The 21,158-nt window shown below is 36.9% G+C and overlaps 5 protein-coding genes across 5 annotated transcripts; all 5 read left to right on the top strand.

Moving 5' to 3' along the window:
• The first annotated feature begins 411 nt into the window (after positions 1 to 411).
• cfap45 (cilia and flagella associated protein 45) lies at positions 412 to 4,210 on the top strand. The gene is made up of 12 exons (XM_030152592.1): positions 412 to 471; positions 548 to 658; positions 822 to 940; positions 1,150 to 1,294; positions 1,394 to 1,564; positions 1,655 to 1,833; positions 2,440 to 2,569; positions 2,690 to 2,836; positions 3,042 to 3,155; positions 3,276 to 3,469; positions 3,643 to 3,867; positions 4,066 to 4,210. The coding sequence occupies exons 1-12, from the start codon at positions 469 to 471 to the stop codon at positions 4,130 to 4,132; spliced, it is 1,605 nt and encodes a 534-aa protein (XP_030008452.1). The 5' UTR covers positions 412 to 468; the 3' UTR covers positions 4,133 to 4,210.
• Positions 4,211 to 5,568: 1,358 nt separating this feature from the next.
• polr2i (RNA polymerase II subunit I) lies at positions 5,569 to 7,993 on the top strand. The gene is made up of 6 exons (XM_030153002.1): positions 5,569 to 5,723; positions 5,943 to 5,997; positions 6,087 to 6,160; positions 6,526 to 6,600; positions 7,535 to 7,586; positions 7,893 to 7,993. Exons 1-6 carry the CDS (start codon positions 5,662 to 5,664, stop codon positions 7,953 to 7,955), a joined length of 381 nt encoding a protein of 126 aa, XP_030008862.1. The 5' UTR covers positions 5,569 to 5,661; the 3' UTR covers positions 7,956 to 7,993.
• Positions 7,994 to 8,273: 280 nt separating this feature from the next.
• On the top strand, positions 8,274 to 10,244 carry pglyrp5 (peptidoglycan recognition protein 5). The gene is made up of 4 exons (XM_030153001.1): positions 8,274 to 8,686; positions 8,787 to 8,982; positions 9,160 to 9,278; positions 9,488 to 10,244. Exons 1-4 carry the CDS (start codon positions 8,674 to 8,676, stop codon positions 9,661 to 9,663), a joined length of 504 nt encoding a protein of 167 aa, XP_030008861.1. The 5' UTR covers positions 8,274 to 8,673; the 3' UTR covers positions 9,664 to 10,244.
• Positions 10,245 to 13,452: 3,208 nt separating this feature from the next.
• foxg1c (forkhead box G1c) lies at positions 13,453 to 15,837 on the top strand. Its single transcript, XM_030152641.1, has one exon. It carries the CDS (start codon positions 13,781 to 13,783, stop codon positions 14,996 to 14,998), a length of 1,218 nt encoding a protein of 405 aa, XP_030008501.1. The 5' UTR covers positions 13,453 to 13,780; the 3' UTR covers positions 14,999 to 15,837.
• A 2,314-nt stretch (positions 15,838 to 18,151) lies between these two features.
• On the top strand, positions 18,152 to 20,560 carry snrpd2 (small nuclear ribonucleoprotein D2 polypeptide). The gene is made up of 3 exons (XM_030153121.1): positions 18,152 to 18,264; positions 19,616 to 19,795; positions 20,144 to 20,560. Coding segments are annotated over exons 1-3 (357 nt in total). The 5' UTR covers positions 18,152 to 18,262; the 3' UTR covers positions 20,319 to 20,560.
• The last annotated feature ends 598 nt before the right edge of the window (positions 20,561 to 21,158 follow it).

The raw sequence follows: 21,158 nt of genomic DNA, 5'->3' as shown, positions 1-21,158 counted from the left end.
AGATAAGTTTGATGTTATTGCTCAGTCTGAAAAAAAAAAAAAAAAGTCCTTTTTCTATGGAATTCGTTTGAATGTATGACCAGATTTTGATTAATAAAGTTGGAAAAAAAAGCCGCAGTAATATTAAAAAAGAAGCTTGATAAATGATGTAAAATAGAAGAGTTTCAACAAGCAAATAAATAAGCAAGAAAGAAAAAAAAAATCATATTTATTTTCCATTTCCAAAGTTTTATTTACTTTTTTTTTTTTTTTTTTGACACCGGAACAACGTTTACGGCCCCTCCTGTTCAGGCTCTCTACAGGTCGCCATGGCAACATACAACAAACCTTTATCAAGACTTTAGCAAAGAAGAGAAACTAGCTACATTCACCACTTTAGAGTTTATACAGCTGTTTAACGGTTTGAAAAGGTTATACTTACTGAAATAAACAATACAGTACTGCCCTTGACACTGATATCCGAAGAATATGGTAAGTTTTAATAACAATAAAAAATAATTACTTTGGATTAAGCTAACCTAGACACTAATTAATTTGCATCCTGTAGAGAGTCGGATCCACTTCCACGAGTTCACGAAGCAGCTCCCATAGTCGTCGGTACCGCACGCTGGCCCCCTCCTCTCAGGTGGATGAGACCCTGTTTGGGACCCCCAAACCGGTGAGTGTCACAACTCATGTGATATTATACCCTGTACAGTAAAGGTCTCACAGTATTAGTGTAAATTAGACAGGAGACTGTAGTATGACTAGGTTTACAAATCTCAGAGGATAGTCAACTATATGAAGTAAATTATGTGTCTGATATGTTTAACACTGCCTAGAAACCATCAGGCTCTGTCAAACATGGCAGCACAACACCCAAAGCCAAGGATCAGCCCCAGAGGACCCAACAAGGAGAGACACTTCAAATTATCACCAAGGACCTCATTCGTAATCTCAGGTAGGGTATGCAAGTGATACACATAGGAACTGTTTTCAGTAACTACACTTCAGTCTTCTAGAGGCAAAAAAAAAAAACAACAATCATATAACATCACATAACAATGTATTACAATATCAAAAATACTGTAATTATGGATTATGTACAATGTGCCACAATGGGATAAAATGCAAATGTAACCTGAATCTAAACACACTGGGTTTTGACAGGATCCCACAGGAGGATCCATCTGGAAAGTCTGTCATTCTCACACCAGCTGAGTTTGAGCAGATCAACTCAAGGTCTCGGGTTCTCACCAAGGAGGAGATACAGGCCATGAAGGAGGCTTCTCTAAAAAAGAGACAAGAAGAAATGGTGGGAAACATAAAAACATAAATTTTTGTCCAATTCTCCTTAATCTTTCAGATTAAATAAACCTCATTGTTTCTAAAGTAACTCGAACCTATTACACAGAAAGCAGCCCAGGAAAGAAACCGACAAATTTTTCAGCTGGACCTATCCCATACGGAAAACCATACCCTGAGTGAAATAGAGATAGAGGCCCAGGAACGTGCGATGCGTTTGCGGGAACGGGCCAATGCCCTCAGGATGGAGCAAGAGGATGAGATCAAAAAGCTTAACATGGTAAGAAGCAGGTGTGGACAGGGAACAGATCAACCTGTCCCACTGTGTCAATGATCCTCACATATCAATGATTCTGTATGTGTCCCATAGCTGATTCTGGGTGCTCAGTGTCAAGCCACACGTGATGCTCAGATCCAGGAGAAGAAACAAATCCAAGCTGAATTGTTGGATGAGGAAAGGCGGCTGGATGCCATGATGGAGGTGGATCGTCGCAAAGCCTTGGAGACTATGGAGAAAATTGAGGAACTGCGCAAAAAACAGAGAATCAGGTGAAGAGGAATTTTCTGGGAAACACACACACACACACACACATATATATATATATATATATATATATATATATATATATATATATATATATATATATATATGTGTGTGTGTGTGTGTGTGTGTGTGTGTGTGTATATATATATATATATATATATATATATATATATATATATATATATATATATATTTATGTAATTTTAAAAAATTTAACCAGGAAATAAGCTCATTGAGATTAAAAATGTCTTTTTCAAGAGTATCCTGGCCAAGACAGCAGCAGCAGAAGTTATGCACGATAGAATTCACAGCCATACATCCACAATAAAAATATACATAAAACACAATAAAAGTCAGTTCTACAACCACACATAAAACACTAAACTAAGAACATACATTTAAAACACCATCAATAGTTCAAAAGGTTCTGAAAATATACAACAATCTTCCTTAAAAGCATCTCAAAGCAAGTATATCCTAATCAAACACATAATCAGCACATTAAGTAATGAGAAATGTTTGCTTTTAATTCAATACAATTTTTAAAAATCAAAAGTAAATGAGATGTGAAAGTCACGGTGTATGTGTTATGCCTCTGTATTTTGTTACAGTGGAATGCAACAAATTTATGAACAAATCCAGCAGCGCTGGGAAGAGACACAAGTACAAGATGAGATGAAAGAGATGGAGAAACAGCATGTCCGAAATGAACAGGAGAGGATGAACATGGAGGACCTCCAGGTGCAGACACAAGGGGGAGACACAGCAAACCAAACAGAAACAGAAATGAGAAAAAGTTAAGTTGTGTTAAGTACATTTCTTTACTGGCTGTTTCAATACTTGGATGTCTTCTTTTTTCAGGCCTTGTTGAAGAAAAAAGAGGAGCAGCGGCGTCTGCAGGAGGAAGTCAGACGTATCAATGCTGAGACAGTGCGGGCAAAAGAGCAGAAGAAAGAAGAGGAGAAGCTGAATGATCTGAGAAACCTGGAATACATCAAAAAGAAAATGGTTAAAGAGAAACTTATTACTTCTTAAATTCTTGTCTGTGTCGTAGCAAACAAAAACTAATTACACTGGAGTTCAATTCATCAGCATTAAGTGTTTAACATGTACATTCAAGCACTAAGAAATGGTAGGAACAATATGTGTTTTATTTAACGGTACATCTTGTTTCACGATTTAGGTGAATTCTGAGATTTCATGAATCTTGCAGGAACAAGAAGCTGAATATGAAGCAGAACAGAGACGAATCAAGAAGGAGAAGGAGTTGGAGATAGCCAGAATGAGGGCCCGACAAGAGAAAGCAAGAGACTATCAGGCAGAGCAGGTTGGGAACTAAACCAGCAGACACAAAAGTGGACCCCATAAGTTTAATCCATTTGAGGAAATCATAAATCAGACACTAGAAGATTATATGTCCTAATTTTTGTGTGTTACTGTGTACAAGGATGAGCTCCGGGCTCGGAGAAACCAAGAAATTACAGACAGAGAATGGAGGAGGAAAGAAAAAGAGCTGGCTGTGAAGAAAGCGCAGGAGGAAGCAATGCTGAAGGCAGCTCGATTGGAGCAGATTCAGTCCAAAGAGCACTGCCTGTCAATCGAGGCAGGACGAGAGAAGGCTGAGTTTGAGAGGGTGCTGAAGTAAGACACTTTCAATTTTCATGTTACAATAAATTTTCAAGGTAACAGTTGCAGTCACTTAAATCTGGATAACTGAGTTGGAGTTTGTGATGGAAGCCTTAGTATGTAGGCATTAATATTTCAGTCTATATCTCACACATTAAGGTCATGACAAATCCTGTTTCTCATCACAGGGTCCAACAGGAAGCGATCATCAAACAGAAGGAGGAGGAGGAGAAGCAGCATCAGAGGGCGCTCCACCATGCTGAGGCCATCCGGCAGCAGGTGAAAGAACGTGAACTCACAGCCATCGCCAACCGCCGAGAGATATTCAAGGAGGCTGATCGGCTGAAAGAAGAAGCCCGGCAAAGACGTATGCGCATTGCTGAGATCAAAGAGAAGAAGCTGAGGGATCTGAGGTGAGTGTAGGCAGGTTCACACACTGACCTGTCACTGCACATAACAGCACAATCTATAAGCCACTGCAGCATCTGCATGAGAGGCACTGCTACTTTTATCAAGACAGCTGATAACTTGTGATAATAATGCACACTCTATTTTGGGTTTAATGTATATGTACTGAATAATGACTTGTTATGTGGTTCTTCCATGTGCAGGGCGACTGGACTCTCTGAAATACACTGCAGTGAGGTGGAAAGGAAGGCCCGGGCCAGCCTGCACTGATCTGATTCATACCAACACTTACAGCAGCTCTGGCAAAACAATGAAAACAATTCTTACACTTCAGCATTTAAATATAACTTGAATATGAATGTACCAATAAAACTTAATTGCACTTTAATTGTTGTTGTAGTTTTTTATGACTGTTTAGTATAGGAGTCTGTAAGTAGTTTTTGCAGTACCTGCTTATTATCACCTTTTTAGGTACTTCATATAATCTGATGACCCATGTGTTGGATATCAGAATGTGCAGAATAACCTCAGCTATTACACTGAACAGAACTATAAATGCATCACTTTTGTTTTTACTCCCATTTTTCATGAGCTGAACTCAAATTCAGATATCCATCTCTCCAAACATTAGGATTTCTTTCTCTGTGTTTTTCTAGTGACACACCATATACTATGTCCTAAATCATTTGTATAATACATGAGAAGCTGGTACAGTTAAGTCAGCAATACAGATCAATCAAATAAATCAATCAATCCAATTTTATTTATATTTGTTTGTTTGTTTGTTTCTTTGTTTCTTTCTTTCTTTCTTTTGAAGAAGGATCCTTCCTTCCTTCCTTCCAAGAAAGATGGAGGAGAGGAAGGAAGGAAGGAAGGAAGGAAGGAAGGAAGGAAGGAAGGAAGGAAGGAAAGGAAGGAGTTTCACTATTCATTTTTTTTTGTTATACTTTGAGTTTTAATATTAAGACTATTCTCATAAGGAAATTGAAAATGTTGTCTGAAAATGTCAAGACTTTTTCTTGAATGATTCTGATTTTTGTATAGTTTGTGTCCCTTTACTTTATTAATCTCAAACTGGGAAATACGTGTATAAATGGGTTATTGCACTGACAGTCACTGACTGTCTGATTTTGTTCGACTGGATTTTCTGTTTTTGTTACACACACCTAGGGATGTTCTAACTTTGTTCCTCGGTTACCATGTGTATTTTTTACACAACTGCATTTCCCTTTCTCATAATTTCAATTGGACAGATACTGGGTATTCCATCATATTCCGGGGGGCCCCTCTCAAGCTTGGGGCTCTAGGCAATTGCCTAGTTTTCCTAGTGTGTTGTGGCAGCTCTGGTGACAGCAGTGCAATAACAATATTCTTAGACAATATAGAACAGAGCAGATAAACTAAACTAGAAATTGTAAAAGCTATTTCTAAAAACAACCCCTGTCCTCCTGTGTCAAGGCAGATTCATGACTATAATCATCCCATTTAGAAATTTGCATCAGCATTTGTCATATGCCAATAATTTATAAATTCAATGAAAAGAAAAGAAAAGAAAAGAAAAGAAAAGAAAAGAAAAGAAAAGAAAAGAAAAGAAAAGAAAAAAGTTAGCTACAGCCTTTAGAGTCTGTTTTGTCCTCCGGCCGTCAGGTGGCACTGTCACTAAAAATGATCATGTATAGAATTCACGCATGCGCTGTTGTCTGTATTCAAACCGGTAGAGGAGATCGCGGCGCTTGAGGCTTATAGAGCGTCACATTTATATAATTTGTTTATCTTAACGTAAACCCACCGTATTTTCAATGGATTTAGACACTGGAACATATGAACCAGGATTCGTTGGCATACGGTTTTGCCAAGAATGGTGAGTTGTTGCCAGAAAAAGGCGTAATGATTTGTATTTTGTCTAGCCAGCTGCCTGTGTGTTTAAGCTAACATGCAAATCTCAGAAGAGAGAGATGGTTCAGCTAAAGTTTAGAGCATCTGAACCCTCTTTGTCAGATCATCTACTGCCTTTTTTCTCTCTTTGTAACACCTAAAGGTGCAGGAACAAGTAATAAGTATAATGACTTTATTTTCCCAGTAACAACATGTTGTACCCTAAAGAGGATAAGGAGAACCGCATCCTACTCTATGCGGTAAGTGTCTAGTTAAAGATATAAATGTTTACATACTTGATGAATTCAGTTTTTAAAGTATTAATTCTTCAAATCGTCTTGACCCATAGTGCAGAAACTGTGACTACCAACAAGAAGCAGACAACAGCTGCATCTATGTCAACAAGATCACCCATGAGGTCGAGTAAGTAAAAAGAGTCACACAATACCACATTACAATAACTAAGTTTAATATCCTTTAAATAGTATTTCCTGCTTGTTGCAGTAGAACTACAAAATTTTAATGATAAAAGAAATGCTCAACTCTCACATGGTAACATTAAATGTATGGTCTTAAATGCTTCGGTATAATGTGAAGAGCATGTTCATTTCTTCATTCATTCATTAATTTTGTATATTTAGATATTAGAAGTCAATCTCTTTTTGTAATCATGTAACATACTATTAATGTAACCCTGTGTGTACTATACATTATGCACGCACATGTCAATGTACAGTTAGTCTATATTTTGGGATTAATTTCATGGGTTATTATTTTTTTCCCTCCAGTGAATTGACCCAAATCATCGCTGATGTGTCTCAGGATCCAACACTACCAAGGACAGAGGATCATCCATGTCCAAAGTATGTTTGAACTGCTCATCTTTTCTGCACACTCCTACTTGTTTATCAGTATCTCAAAGTGTAATAATATACTTATGTAGTTCATACAGGATGATTGAAGATGTAGGTGATTTTACTTCTTTAAAAATCTTTTTTTTTTACTATATAAAATCAAACTTGATTGGATTTAAAATCTAAACAGAGGAACTTTACAACTGCTAGTTTTACAGGATAATTTTCACTGTTTAAAATGCAGTTGTCTGCAGTTCTTTTTCATAGTCCTCAGTCAGCTGAACCCTTATTTAGAGGAGCACACAAGAGAAGTGGTATAAAAACCAGTATTGTTGAATAACTACCTCATACAGTCCAAATCATGCATTTAATTCACTTTATTTCTGGTTTAGTACCACTTATATTTACTGAGTATAAGGACAATCAAGTAATGAGCACCAGAAAGTGTACATAGGCTGATTAAACTTGAACACATGTACAAGTAGTCATGAAAAAGGAGGGGAATGTTTAAAAATTCAGATTAAAAAAAAAAAAAAAAATCAGATAACCAATACTAAAAGCCATGGATCTCAAAAAGTTGAACTGGATGAGGTAACTTGACCTTTTTGTGGTATGGTATGCATTGCACAGTGCATGTTAGTGATGCATCCTTTATTAGAATGGTTTCCACTTAAAACCTGGAGATGTGCAGCCTAGTGAAATTCCATGAATCCTGAATGAAAATAAAGAACCACAACTAATTTTGATGGAAATGGTCTGTGTTTGGTGCATACTTAATGTATGGGCTATTAGTGCTGTATTATTGTATTTTATATCTTTAAACTTTACACCCTAAAAGTATGTACCCTTTTAGCACACTCCTGTTCATTACCAAGTAATAAACTAAAAGTGCTTTATTTTGTAATATTGTTTGTAATATTGTGTATGTACCATGTCTGCTCAGATGCGGTCACAAGGAGGCAGTGTTCTTCCAGTCTCACAGTATGAAGGCTGAGGTATGATCATTGGAATTAAGTGATTATTAACTTTTGTGATTTCATGTAATCTGCATGTGACTACACTTCCTAGATTTATATTGGCAACAGATTGACCTTTTCCACCCATTCATCCAATATATAGGTAATATTGTGTCTAATTATTTAGTTAAGTTAGTTAAGCATAAATATTTTTACACACATAAACAAATAAATACAAACAGAAATATTTGATTGACCCAGCAAAGAAGATGAAAAAATATGCATTTAATATCTTTTCATGTAAGTATTTAATCATATTCTTCTGCTCTTTGTTCTTTCTGACAGGATGCTATGAGGCTGTACTATGTCTGCACAGCTCCACACTGTGGACATAGATGGACAGAATAACTCTACTGGTGTGAAACATTTCCTCTTGACAAAAAAAACTATATTTAGCTGCAGCTCAAACAGAACTGTCTCTTCAAAACTTTTGATTTGTAAGTTGTGCGAGACACCAGCTTGTGAATAAAATGTATTCATATTTTTTTAACTTTTGCCATTTTCTTGTATGTTATTAGATTAAAAGAATTGTTTCAAAACTCTGTGGGTGTTTACTTCAACTGATTTATGGTATAGAACCAGTTACAATAATTCACATGAGCATACACAACCATATGTTTCAGCATCAATCTTTACTGCCCTCCTCAGGTTTCAAAGTAATTACTCCTAGCTGTGTGATGCTACTACGAGTTTCGTTCCATTCTACGTCACTGATATGGCCACACAAATAGTGGTTTCCTCTGAAAATTCCCATGACCACTCATATCAGTTTGAAGCTATCTGCTGTGTCAGATCAGTCTCTGTGTGGAATGTTAAATGTCACTTTGACTTCCTTTTTTTCAAACATGTATATTCCAAACAGCCTGTTGCACAACTATAGACTCTCTCAGCCAGTATGACCAGCTGAAGATTAACTTGTGTGCTGACTGAAATGGCATGTACTCACATGCAACAATAGAGTAGAGGCACGTGGTGTATTTCCCATGACCACACCTCCTACATCAATAGACTCTAATAAAGAGGTGCATCGTCTGCCCCTGGTCAGTTTGCAGCTGTGTATGAACTTATGGAGGAAGCAGGTAAGAAACACACTTCTCCTTGTGCTATGGATATTAATGTAGCTTCAATTTTATTCTTTTACATTCAAATATTGTTTTGATTCTCTTTAAACCGTTTCAGTGACCATTGTTTCCCGGCTGCAGTGGGGAGCAGCTGCCCCTCGAAACAAAGAGACTTTGAAAGCTGCTGCTCAGAGAGCGGTCATACACCACACTGCCATTGAAAGCTGCAAAAGCCAAAGCGACTGTATGCGCCAAGTTAAAAGCATTCAGAAAACACACATGCAGGAAAGAGGTTTTGATGACATTGGATACAAGTGAGTACCTCTGTTTTTATCCTGTGTTAAATATTATAGAAGATTACATTTTCTCCAACCCAGGCACATATCAGCTGTATGTAATGTAAACTGTAACAAAAACTGCGCATTGCTTCTAATCCTGGTTTTTAACACCTATAGGATACTCAGTAATTGCCTACTTTCTATACATTCTAGTTTTCTTGTTGGAGGCGATGGCACCCTGTATGAGGGCCGTGGCTGGGGTGTGGTGGGGGCACATGCCAAAGGCAACAATCATGACTCACTAGGGATTGCTTTCCTGGGTAATTTCAACAGTAAGTACATTTAATTACGTTTGACTGACAACACCAAGGGCACACCTCTTCAGGTAAGAGCATAAGAAACAGTAGCAGAAAGGGGAAGGTTACGTATAAAGTTTTAATTATCTGCTGGATTATTTTAGGTCTGAGACACCAATTCTATATATCATTTGATGGCTGCAGAGTAGTGAATGTAACAACCATTCAAATATTTTTGGTTTCAGATGACACACCAAGCAGAGAGGCTTTACAGTCAGTCAAACGGCTGCTGCAGTCTGGAGTTTCCCATGGATTTTTACATCCAGAGTTTGTCTTGTTTGGGCACAGAGATCTGGGAAACACAGAATGCCCAGGAGCAAAACTTTACGCTGTACTGTCACAACTGAGGGACGCCACATAAACCTCATTACAGAATGGCTGGAAAATTCTGTTACCTTCATGTGATCTCAATCTGAATATGACACAAAAAAAGATCACAACAGGAGCATTGTATATCTTTTTATTATTCATTGTTTTTTTGGTGGGGGGTTTCAATTCATGTTTACATTTACAGTCTTTTGAGTAGTTCAGACATAATGTGTTGCTCAATAGGACGTCCTGCAGGTTTCACATCCTGTCAGGTGTTTCTCATACAGCAGAGGGTGCTATTATAGCATGGAGTGGTGAACTTTTCAGGGGGTTTGTAGATCTTACTTCTCCAACTGACCATGATTACACTTTAACTTGAATGCATGCAAGGTTCTCACTTCATTCTTTGTGTTACATTTTTTCAATTTGCCATGCCATTTTTCAGAAGACTTAATGTACTAATATGGAGTGCAAAGTATTTTCCTAAAGAATGGATTGGTTGATATGTTTTTGGTGGAGCGTACTGTAACTGTTCAGAATTATAGAAAATTCTCTGCTGTTATGTAAAATGCACTTGAATAACATATGTATGTGTAATATTTTTTATGTGCAATAAAGGAATTATTTAGTTTCTTTGATTTTTTAAAAATATTTTAATATTGTTACTTCTCTTTGTGTTTGTCCAAAACATCCCTCCTTCACCAAAGCTCAAAAGTAGCACAGGTACATGGCTCTTTATCTGTCTGTCTGTCTGTCTGTCTGTCTGTCTATCTATCTATCTATCTATCTATCTATCTATCTATCTATCTATCTATCTATCTATCTATCTATCTATCTATCTATCTATCTATCTATCTATCTATCTATCTATCTATCTATCTATCTATCTACTTGTACATTAATTTAACCCATAAAGACCCAAACAACCACCAGCAACACAAACCATCCACAAATATAAAATGTTCAATACCTGTTGATCGACTAATCAATTCATGCAAATAATTGGTGTAAAATACAGTTTGTCATCTTTTCATGGTCATCAGATATGACTCATTTGGACGTTCAGAGGCATCAATGAAAGTGAAAGGACACACTGGGTTTATATTCAGCTAATGATATATTTGGCTGAAAAAGTGACTTTTTACTGATTTTTCTGTTTTGATTGAATTAACTTTGAATTTACGCTGAGTTTTTATGAACATCTACATGATCTGTGAATTAAATATAGGAAAATACATGATTTACACCAAAAAAATGCAAAATACAGAGGATAGTATTCTTAAAAAAAAAAAATAAAAATTGGTGATAAATCAGTTAAGAAAGGTAGAAATAGAGACAAATTAATGTGGGAACGGTCCCAAAAGTAGCACTAGGTCTTTATGGGTTAAATGGTAATGAATTAAATATAGGCTTTACAAATATTAATTGTAAAGGTGTTCTCATGCCAGTGTCTTATGGGGGACACTAGCAAATTACTCTTAACAACACAAATCCAAAAAAAAAAAAAAAAAAAAATCAAATATTAAGAGACAAAAAGATCTAAAGGGATTACAAGTGTTGAGACAACAATGTGTGCTTTATGTAATACTAGAAACATTCCCAACAAGTGCTCACTTGTGCAGCAAAGAGATTAAGGAAGGAGGGCCATATCAAACAGAAAAGGAAGTAATGTAATATTTATACAGTTCAGATAGAGAAAATAATTATACACGAAAGAGATGAATACACACAAACAAACAAAGAAAATCTCATCTCTGCAAAAAATAAACTGTCTGTGAAGAATTGTATTTAATTCTGTTGATGATAGTAAAAGTCTGCACATACATGTACTCCACTGTACTGACCTGTCATTTGTTTTGACTTGAAATGTTAAAATAATTGCTTGTGTTGTGCATATTTGCCCTTTTATGAGTGCAAACATGTATGAATGTCTATGAATATACAAACAAAACAAGTGGGTTATGACCTTTAAACCAACATAGTCACATATGCAGTAGAATAAAACACAAGACCCTGCCTCAGTTCGCCTTCAGGCCTATGTTTTATGTTTTATGTCCACTATATGCATCAACTGTGTGGACTACCTGAGTGCATGTCCTCATATCTGTCACTATTAGCTGTGTCTGCATTAAAACACACAAATATTTTCTACTTTTCTGTCGCAACACGTCTCCTGATTTCTTTATGTCATGAATTGCTGTCATTCCACCCCCTCCCGTCTTCAAACAGACACAGACACAAGTATTTTTTAATATGAATGTTTTCAACAGTATAGACAGCGTGCGGAAGTTTTACCTCATTGTTCGCAGACGCATTATTAATTCACATCGTCTGCATTCCATAAGACAGTGCAAAAAATCCAATCAAATAACAACTGAAACATTGTTTATTTTTTAACAACCATAATGTGTCAACAGTTGCGCGACATTAAGCCAGGAAAACTGTTAAGAACATGAAACTGATAAGCATTTTCTACTATGATTATTCTACTATATATTGACAATAATATGATAATAAGATAATTTATTAACTAGATGCCATTTTGTGTTAATTTATCCCCAAACATATTGAATCTGTGGTCTGTGCTTGTATCTTTGTGTGATATTTTAACCCTTTCATGCATAGTGTTCACTCCAGTGGACAGTTATTCTACAGCTGTTCTCTTGTATATTCACAGGTTTTGTTGTTTTAGTTGCATAATCAGCCAACACAGTGGACACTTATGCACCGTCCAATACACTGTAGTTCATACCATTATTGTAACTTTCCTGTTCTTGATAAACCTGATCTGCAGTAATGTAAATCAATAGTTAATTTTTAGACTGTAATTAGCAGATTTAAAAAAAAAAAAAAAAAAAAAAAAAAAAAAGTATTGTTTTGTATATTATCTCCATGGACTAGGTAGATTATTACTGTTATTAATTATTTAAGGAGAAGGGGTGGGATTTTAGAAGTTATGCTTCTACTCACTCCTTTTCGAATATGCATTATATGTCTTTTGTGTAAGTGTTTTGTTTATTTTCTTCTGTTTTGACATTCATATTCGAAATAAATACATCAATCAAGCAAATCAATCAATCAATCAATCAATCAAGAGAGTCATAACTAGTATTAGAGTATGTTAAAATGTTGACAAAACATCAGATTAGCAGCATTAAAAATGTTTTTATTTCATTGTTTTCATATCACTTTCTGATGTTGGGTTTTAAATACATGTTTCTGTGCTTCAAGAATAAAATGCATGGAGTAGCTGAGTGGACATTTTTTATCCATGAAAAAAACAAAACAAAACAAAACTCAATTGCATTGTTTTTCATGCCTAATGAGGAATAAAAACACTCAAGAAAAGATCTCGACAAAGGTTCTAATAATTCATGCATGAAAGGGTTAAATAAGTAACCAAAGACATGTAATAAATTACATTCACTTCCTTATTTTGGCGTTTTCTGGTATCAGAATATTTGCATTACACCGCAATCACATCTTAAGAAATAAATGTTTTCGTGCATACATTTGAGTTTTACTGTGCCTTTGTTGAGATCCAGGTCATATCGGCTCCATCTGCCTCTTTCCTCTCATTGGGTTCGTGCCAAATCACGGTGTCAAAAAGGTGCGCATGGAGACAGACAGGTGAGGCCAACTGGAGGGCAAGACGCGTGTGAGAAGGTTGAGTTTCACGAGTCACGGAAGTGTTATAAGTCAGACAGAGAGTTCAGTCATCAGCCTCACAGACTGACAGAATACTCGTTTTGTCCTGGGTTCACACAACGAATTGTATGGGGCGCACGCGTCGGTAACGCCATGTTCATGTGTACTATTTTTACTTCGAATTTTATTTTGATTAGATGTTAGATTAGTTTTGTCTTCTGATTTTCAACGAGAAAGTTATCATAAGTTTCATTATTAGTGAATGCAGTTATATTGACGCACGAATGAACCCCATGTGTTTTCGCATAAGGTGGAGTAACAAAGTAACGCACTACTTTTTCGTGGGTAACGAGTCCTGAGCTGCTGTGATCATGCGCATGAAGTTTGCACGTTGTCTATCCAGTGCGTCTTTGGCTTCTCACCACTGAAGATCAGTGTGCATTTTCTCTGTGAGTACAAGTGACGCGCTCTAAACCGAACCCCTTTAAGGATTTTAACTGTGCGTTTAACCTCACACTGACATGGAAGATTTCAAAAGTTCAGACCGATTTTTCCACAAGTCTTCATTCAGCATCAGCAGCCTGTTATGGAGAAGAGAGGGGGTGGTGGGAGACCAGGAGTGTCCTTCTCCGTCCCCAAAACTGCGTTCTGCGCACCCGGACAAACCGAGTCAACTGGAAAACTTTGACAATGAGGAGAACTGTAGCAACACAAAACTATGTAAGGTACAAAGCAAACCGGCGTCAGCAAATAGCAAACGAGGGGGGACCAAAGAAGATTCAAAGAAAGGAGTGAGACCTGAGGAGAGCACCAAACCTGAAAAACCTCCGTTTAGTTACAATGCGCTCATCATGATGGCCATCCGCCAAAGCCCCGAACGGCGGCTCACACTCAACGGCATCTATGAGTTTATCATGGACAACTTTCCATACTACCGGCAAAACAGACAAGGATGGCAGAACTCCATCAGGCATAACCTCAGCCTGAACAAGTGTTTCGTCAAAGTGCCGCGACACTATGATGATCCAGGTAAAGGCAATTACTGGATGCTGGACCCCTGCAGTGAAGATGTGTTCATAGGCGGCACATCAGGGAAACTCCGCCGCAGGACCACAGCTGGCTCTCGGGCCAAGCTTGCTTTGAAAAGAGGAGGGAGTCGCCTCATGACCTCCAGCACTGCAACCAGTGTGACCTTGGCTGCAGCAGGTTCATTTTACTGGCCGGTGTCACCGTTTCTTCCTCTCCAAACGCCAGTGCGCACCCATCTTGGCACAGGAACTTACTTGAGCACTCATCCTAGTTTTTCCAACCACGCCACATCGGTGGTTTCACAGCGTTCTCGGCTCAGTGCAACAAGTGCTGCAGATGCTGACCGGTTCCTCCAAACGCACCAGGAAATGTCCTACATCGGAGTCAGTTGCGCACAGTCTCGGCGCCATCAGATTGGAGGCGCCTGCACCGCTTTTTCGACATCCATTCCTGCGTGCACCCTGCCGCTGTCGGATCCGTGCTCTTTTAACATGATTTCTGGACAAGCCAGCTATTTTTACTCACACCAACTACCCTGTACCGCGACGTTTAGGCCGAGTCCGTCCCAGGATGAATGCGCAACATCCAAGACAACTCCGGGACATTTTTTATCCAAGAATGGCCACTCAGACCTCGGGGGATGCTGTAATGACTTTCCAAATTATTACCCTCAAGTTAGCCCGAGCCCTTCTTGGAATATAGAAAAATAGAAGTAGTAATCAATAATGGATTTACAACATTGCTGTAAATTGCTGTTTAATTAGGCCTAAAAATAAAGCTGGCAAGTAAATGCCAAGAACAGTACTTAAAAAATTACCTGTAAATCAGGTTTTTTACTTCATAAAAAATAAACTTGTAATGACTATATCTGGCAATATTTGCCTAATACTTTCATTGTGATATTATCTTTGACCATTTAAATACAAATACAAAATCCTGTTCGTCTCAATTAAAATGTCACAAATAAATGAGCATATAAAAAATACAAAGCATCCACATAGCCTGAATTTCTTTATATTATTAAAAAATTGCGCTAAAACCTATGTGCGCATTTGTTTCTGTGCACACGAATGACGCCTAACGAAGAACAAGACATTTGTTTGTTTTTATGATTTAAATAATGTATTACCAGCCACGTAGCATCTGTTAACAGAATATTCTTGGTTTAGGAACCTTGTCCTCCACTTATATGACTTTTCGCATTTATTATTTTCCAAAATAAATATATGCACTTGTCTATATAGAAACTGAAGTGTTTGTTTGCGCGCATGTGAATGTTGTTAGGCCTGATGCCACCATCTGAAATGCAAAAGTCTAAAAATATAAACATAAAATGTGTAACCTTAAAATAAAAAAAGATTAAAAATACAAAACACTGTCTTTGAAGTGGTTCATTTCAGGAGCATGTTGATCACACGTAAAAGAGCTACTAAATAATTATGAATGTTGCATGTTGATTTTGATCTGCTCTGCTGAGGAGTCAAAATAATAATATACGTTTAAGATGTTCTAAAAGGTCATTTTAAAGTTTATTTAAAATCTAATTATTTTAAAATGCAGAAATACAAGCCTGTCGGTATAAATATAATGTTAATTCGCAATTAAACTGCTCCTTTGGTGCATTTATTGTCTTAAATTCCATTAAGGTTTCAACAAAAAAATATCACATTATTATTTTAATTAGCTTATATGTAATTAAACAATAAATAGGCTGATGCATTTTTAATTGTGTTTTGTTTTTCTGTCGTCTCATTAAAACCTCTTGTTGATTGTTCTCATCTGATTGTGTTATTACTTGTTTTTCACTCTGTTGAGCCCACACAGCAACAGAAAAATTAGTGATAATGACATTGTATTATTTAGATGCGTTTGCCGCTGAAATCCTTCAGCAGACGGTGCCGGTAAATCCACACATTGAATTTGCATGTCGTGTTTTCATCGGGAAAGCTGATGTGCAGACTGTGATGTAACTTCAACAGGTTGATATGACATTTCCAATCCAGCTCATCTTATTGATCTTACTTGTGTTTCATTCTGCGATGACGTCACTGCCTGTTAAACTTTCCCTCACCTCTCCACTCGGTCCCCTTTAGATATAAATTAATAAAAAAAAAAAAAAAAAATGTAGCCTATTCAGATTAGAGCAGCTTCCTGGACGGCTGCCTCTGTTAAACAAAAGAGTCTTTATATGAAAAGACCCGAGTCCGTCACCTTTCCAAGCTCAGTCACATTCGCAGTCGCCTGTGGTTAAAGCAGACTGGGCTGGATCAGGTAACTTACAGCGCTGTTGGCAAACTCACTGTCTAGATAGATACGAAGATAATCATATTTTCAAAGCTGGCATGAGTAATTGGGTTGCAGCAGAGACTGAAGAGGGACAGAGCTGTGAATCAACAGGTCTAGCGGGAAGTTCAGTGTTTTATAGGCTATACCCTGAGGTAGAAGTAAGAAGATACTGTTTGCTGTCAGGCTGTAATAAATAACCTCCTTAATTTGACAGCTTTACTAATAACAGAGCTTTAAATCACTTCCAAAAACACATTGTACAAACATGCGGATAGTATATGTCAGTCCAGCGAGATGGACTTATGGGATACATTGGTGCTGATGTTGCTACAACATCAGCTGAAAATGAACTTTTTTTTTTTTTTTTCTGTATAATGATCTGGAATATTTCACCAAAACGATTATAACGTTAAACATTTCATTGTTTAATGCACTAACCTAAGGATCACATTGCAAAAACAGTGATCTTAGTTGTATTTCTCTCATCAGATTTAAGACCTGTAGGTTAATCTGTGATCTTAAAAGTGTAGTCACATTTCTGCTGTCCCATCACATGTAGGCTAATGCATCACACAGAGTCAGAGCCAACACACTGAGCTCATTTTACAGGTCCACTTTGCTCCAAACTTTAAGATAAGTCCTTTTGGCTGAGTTAGGTGTGCTTCATAAAGATAGCCTATAAGATATAAAGTACTGTAAATCAATCCCACACACTTGCCTCTCTCAGTAGCACACAGGCCGCTATTATCCGCAGCAAGTGGCTTCCACAGGTAGATTTGCCACCCTTTGAAATAAGGTGGGTGGGTTGTACACCCCTAGGCGTCTGTCTGTCTCTTGCCAGAAAACCAATCTCCCAATGTCTCGTTGCTGCTGCTGTAGATAATGTAGCCTACATCCCCGTTTTTCTCCCTCACACACACACACACACACACACACACACACACACACACACACACACACACACACACACACACACACACACACACACACACTTTATCCTGTTCTTGTTGTGTTAAAAGGCAAAACAAAGACTTATCTGTTTGGATGTGCGGTCAGTTTGGCTGCTGCTTCTGCCATCTCCTCCTGCGATATTTTACTGAACCTACACGTATTTATAACTTGAAAAATTATAGTTGAGCTTACCTTGTATAATTTTCAGCCCTAATATCACCCAAGATAATAATAATAATAATAATAATAATAATAATAATAATAATAATAATAATAATAATAATAATAATAATAATAATAAGATATGACATGCTATGTGTTGTATATTAAATGTTATACATTTTTGTTTTGTTATTATAGCAGACTTGGAGAAATTATTAAATGCAGGCAATTTGCAAATTACTGTTTTTAATTACCCTTTTAGTTAGACACAAGAATGTGTGAGGAAATTAAAAAGAAAATGTCAAACGGTTGTTGTGATAATATAGAAAATCATAAAATATATGCAAGGTAATGACATGAGTATAAAATAAGGACATTTTGAGAACTCTTTGAACATGGATCGGTTCCGTCCTTGACCCGGAAACTGTTTAAATAACTATAAGGCGCTCGCTTGTTGACCCGGAAGTAGTTCTGTCCACGCGAGTGAAGGGAAATCGTTGTAAAGACGAAGCAGCCGGTGATAACCGTGGAGTATAACTAGAAACTGAGCTAACTGTCTTATCTAAGCAGCAATCATGTAAGTAAAGTTTACGATGCAGTTGTTTTTGAGAGGAACTGTCTCTTTTGTCTGAGAATCTTAATCTGAACCGTCAGGAATTATCTTAAAGTAACGTAGCTACGTTGCTAATATTGTTAGCATCTCCCTTTAGTAATGCCGTCTACAAGGCCACTGCTGGAGGTGGAAACCTTTTGTGGCTTCATGTCCAGCGTTACTCTTAGACCAAACTGTTTAGTAACTACACTGTTAAACACGCCAACCTGAAAAGTTAGCATTCAGTCAGATGCAGTCATATAACCCAGCGCTAGGTAGCTAAATGCTAATATGAGTTTACGCTCCTGTTTGATTGAGCATGCGCGTTAATTTTTACGCGACATACATTTTAACTCTGAGTAGTGGACCATAGCTCGTAAAAGAAAATCCCTTTGCTATTTGCTCCAGAGTCAGCATCACAATAATCACAAGTCTGTGTTATAGTTGTGCCAAATGTGACAGGTATGAGAAAACACTTAACTGCTCATATTTGCTTTTAGATACAGTAAAACTGTCTAAGAATGAATTGGATTTTATATTAACTTAAAATAGAGACCACAAGAATTTGAGGTAATGTTAATGTAGTCTTCTTGTCATATAAATATTAGCTGTATGGTATATATTTATGTATTCTTCATATATTAACTCAGGTTCTTCTCTGATACCAGAAAATACAGTTTACTGAAGTTTGAATTTTGAGATTGCAATTATTTGTATCTTATTCTGTATGAAGGCTTCTTGATACTGATTATTCTCATTCTAGTGAGGTATCAACTGGACTTGTTATCTGCAGAAAAATAAAAGTTGTGGATGATACAGGGTTTTCCTCAGTTTTTCAGAGGGCTGAGGTACTGTCTGGTTTCCACAAAGTATGTGTAACATGTAGGCACATTTTGGGTTTAACCACAAGTGAACATATGTTTTGTTAAAAAAAAAAAAAAGATATAATTTGACACAATTCTGGCTTGCTATCACTATCTTTGTAAAATGGTATCAAAATGGTTGAACTTTTTGGATTAGGTAGTGCCCACATAACTTAGGTGCTGCATGCAAGCCTTGTAATGTTGGGGAAAAAACCCAAGGCATTATATAGGAACACATTCTTTGATGTTGTAATTTGGCATGCAGCTTTGTTTTGTATTGCCCATACTTTCACCATCAGTTATGCATAAACTAAAGTAAACACAGGTTTAAAACACTAAAAAATTAAACTGAACATACAGTTGGACAACATCCAATATTATAATGTACTAATAAATTCTGTATTGTATATGATATATAAAATAAGTCATGTTAGTGTTGTTATTAACAGTGAAATTTCTGTGTTAATTTTCAGGAGTCTGTTAACAAAGCCTAAGTCGGAGATGACCCCTGAGGAGCTCCAGAAACGAGAGGAGGAAGAGTTCAACACTGGTCCCCTGTCTGTGCTCACACAGTCAGTCAAGAACAATACACAGGTCCTCATTAACTGTCGCAACAACAAGAAGCTGCTTGGCAGAGTCAAGGCTTTCGACAGGTACTAAACCGAGACGCTAGCTTGTATTTGTTATTCAATCTTTTTTACAGTTTTAAAAGATTATATCAAAAAATTAGCAAACATAATTACATCATTGTATTATTTATTTGTAAAAGAATTATATTTATAATTATGTAAATAATATAGAATTAAACATGATAAACAGTATTCAGTACAGTACTAAAAAAATCTAAGTAATGTACTCTTTCAAATTGTCCCATGGTTTCAAAACAATTTAATATAACCACTTTTAATTATTTTTCTTTCATTTGAGCTGCACATGTAATTACTTATATTTATACTAACTTATAAAACCATTGGGGTTTTTTTTTGTTTGTTTTTCTTCAGGCATTGCAACATGGTCTTGGAGAATGTGAAGGAGATGTGGACAGAAGTTCCCAAGAGTGGGAAGGGAAAGAAAAAGTCAAAGCCGGTGAACAAGGATCGCTACATTTCTAAAATGTTTCTCAGAGGAGACTCTGTCATTGTTGTCCTCAGAAATCCTCTGATCACAGGAAAATGAACTCTTTACATGATCTGGTGAAGATTTTTTTTTCTTTTTCTTAATTTTGATGAAAGATTTTGAGAAAGTGGATTGTCATTATTTGAAATGTTTTTGTTTTGCTGTTGAGTGACTTCAGTCACTATTGGGTGGAAGCATAGTGTCAAAATGATGTCTGTAGAGCTGTCGGCACAAGAACGCCTTTGTTTACAGACACCTTCTGTCTTTTTCATTTTAATAATAAAAGTGATGAAAAGATGAAACTATTGGGTTGCTTTACTTGATTCAGGTTTGTTTCTACTTGAATGATTTAAGGCTAGTTTGTCTAAATTTTTTATTTTCTCTTAGCATTTGAAAATTAATTATATTAGCTGATCATCAACCTGTTTCTCTGAGCAATCGGGTATTTTTTTGTTATATGCTATATAGACAGTGGCAATACATTTATTATTTTTTTTAACTTTCCTTTTCTCCAGTATCCTTGCCGGCCCCCTCCATCCTCCTCCTCCTCTGCTGTTACCCTTTCACTCTCCCCTGACAGCCTCTTGGGTATCGGGCTTGATTTCAGTCAGCAGCGCTCAATATGCGACAAACTGCCGTTTAAAGGCCCACTGCATTATTGATGAGACCAGATGTGCTGACTGTCACTTCACACCCTCATCTCTCTCCATTTCAGGCTGTTCCTCTCTGCCGCCCGGCCCCTCCTGACCACTTTGTTAATTGTCTTAATAGCTTAACAGCTAGTCTCACCTTACCTCTCTCTAACAGTTGGCACCTAACCTCCGTTCAGATTTAGTGGTCACATATACAGGGGTTAAATTGTCATAGCGCTACATTTTTATTGCCAATAAATTGTGCTGT

This window comes from Sphaeramia orbicularis, chromosome 13 (genome assembly GCF_902148855.1).
Source record: "Sphaeramia orbicularis chromosome 13, fSphaOr1.1, whole genome shotgun sequence".
Classification (NCBI taxonomy): Eukaryota; Metazoa; Chordata; class Actinopteri; order Kurtiformes; family Apogonidae; genus Sphaeramia; species Sphaeramia orbicularis.
This window is presented reverse-complemented; position numbering and strand designations above follow the sequence as displayed.

Coding starts and splice junctions, on each gene's coding strand:
- cfap45 (XM_030152592.1), top strand. Junction 659..821: donor TGTTTGGGACCCCCAAACCG/GTGAGTGTCACA, acceptor AACACTGCCTAG/AAACCATCAGGCTCTGTCAA. Junction 1,565..1,654: donor AGATCAAAAAGCTTAACATG/GTAAGAAGCAGG, acceptor TGTGTCCCATAG/CTGATTCTGGGTGCTCAGTG.
- polr2i (XM_030153002.1), top strand. CDS start 5,662: ATGGATTTAGACACTGGAACATATGAACCAGGATTCGTTGGCATACGG. Junction 5,998..6,086: donor ACCGCATCCTACTCTATGCG/GTAAGTGTCTAG, acceptor CTTGACCCATAG/TGCAGAAACTGTGACTACCA. Junction 7,587..7,892: donor CTCACAGTATGAAGGCTGAG/GTATGATCATTG, acceptor TCTTTCTGACAG/GATGCTATGAGGCTGTACTA.
- pglyrp5 (XM_030153001.1), top strand. Junction 8,983..9,159: donor TTTGATGACATTGGATACAA/GTGAGTACCTCT, acceptor TATACATTCTAG/TTTTCTTGTTGGAGGCGATG. Junction 9,279..9,487: donor TTTCCTGGGTAATTTCAACA/GTAAGTACATTT, acceptor TTTTGGTTTCAG/ATGACACACCAAGCAGAGAG.
- foxg1c (XM_030152641.1), top strand. CDS start 13,781: ATGGAAGATTTCAAAAGTTCAGACCGATTTTTCCACAAGTCTTCATTC.
- snrpd2 (XM_030153121.1), top strand. Junction 19,796..20,143: donor AGAGTCAAGGCTTTCGACAG/GTACTAAACCGA, acceptor GTTTTTCTTCAG/GCATTGCAACATGGTCTTGG.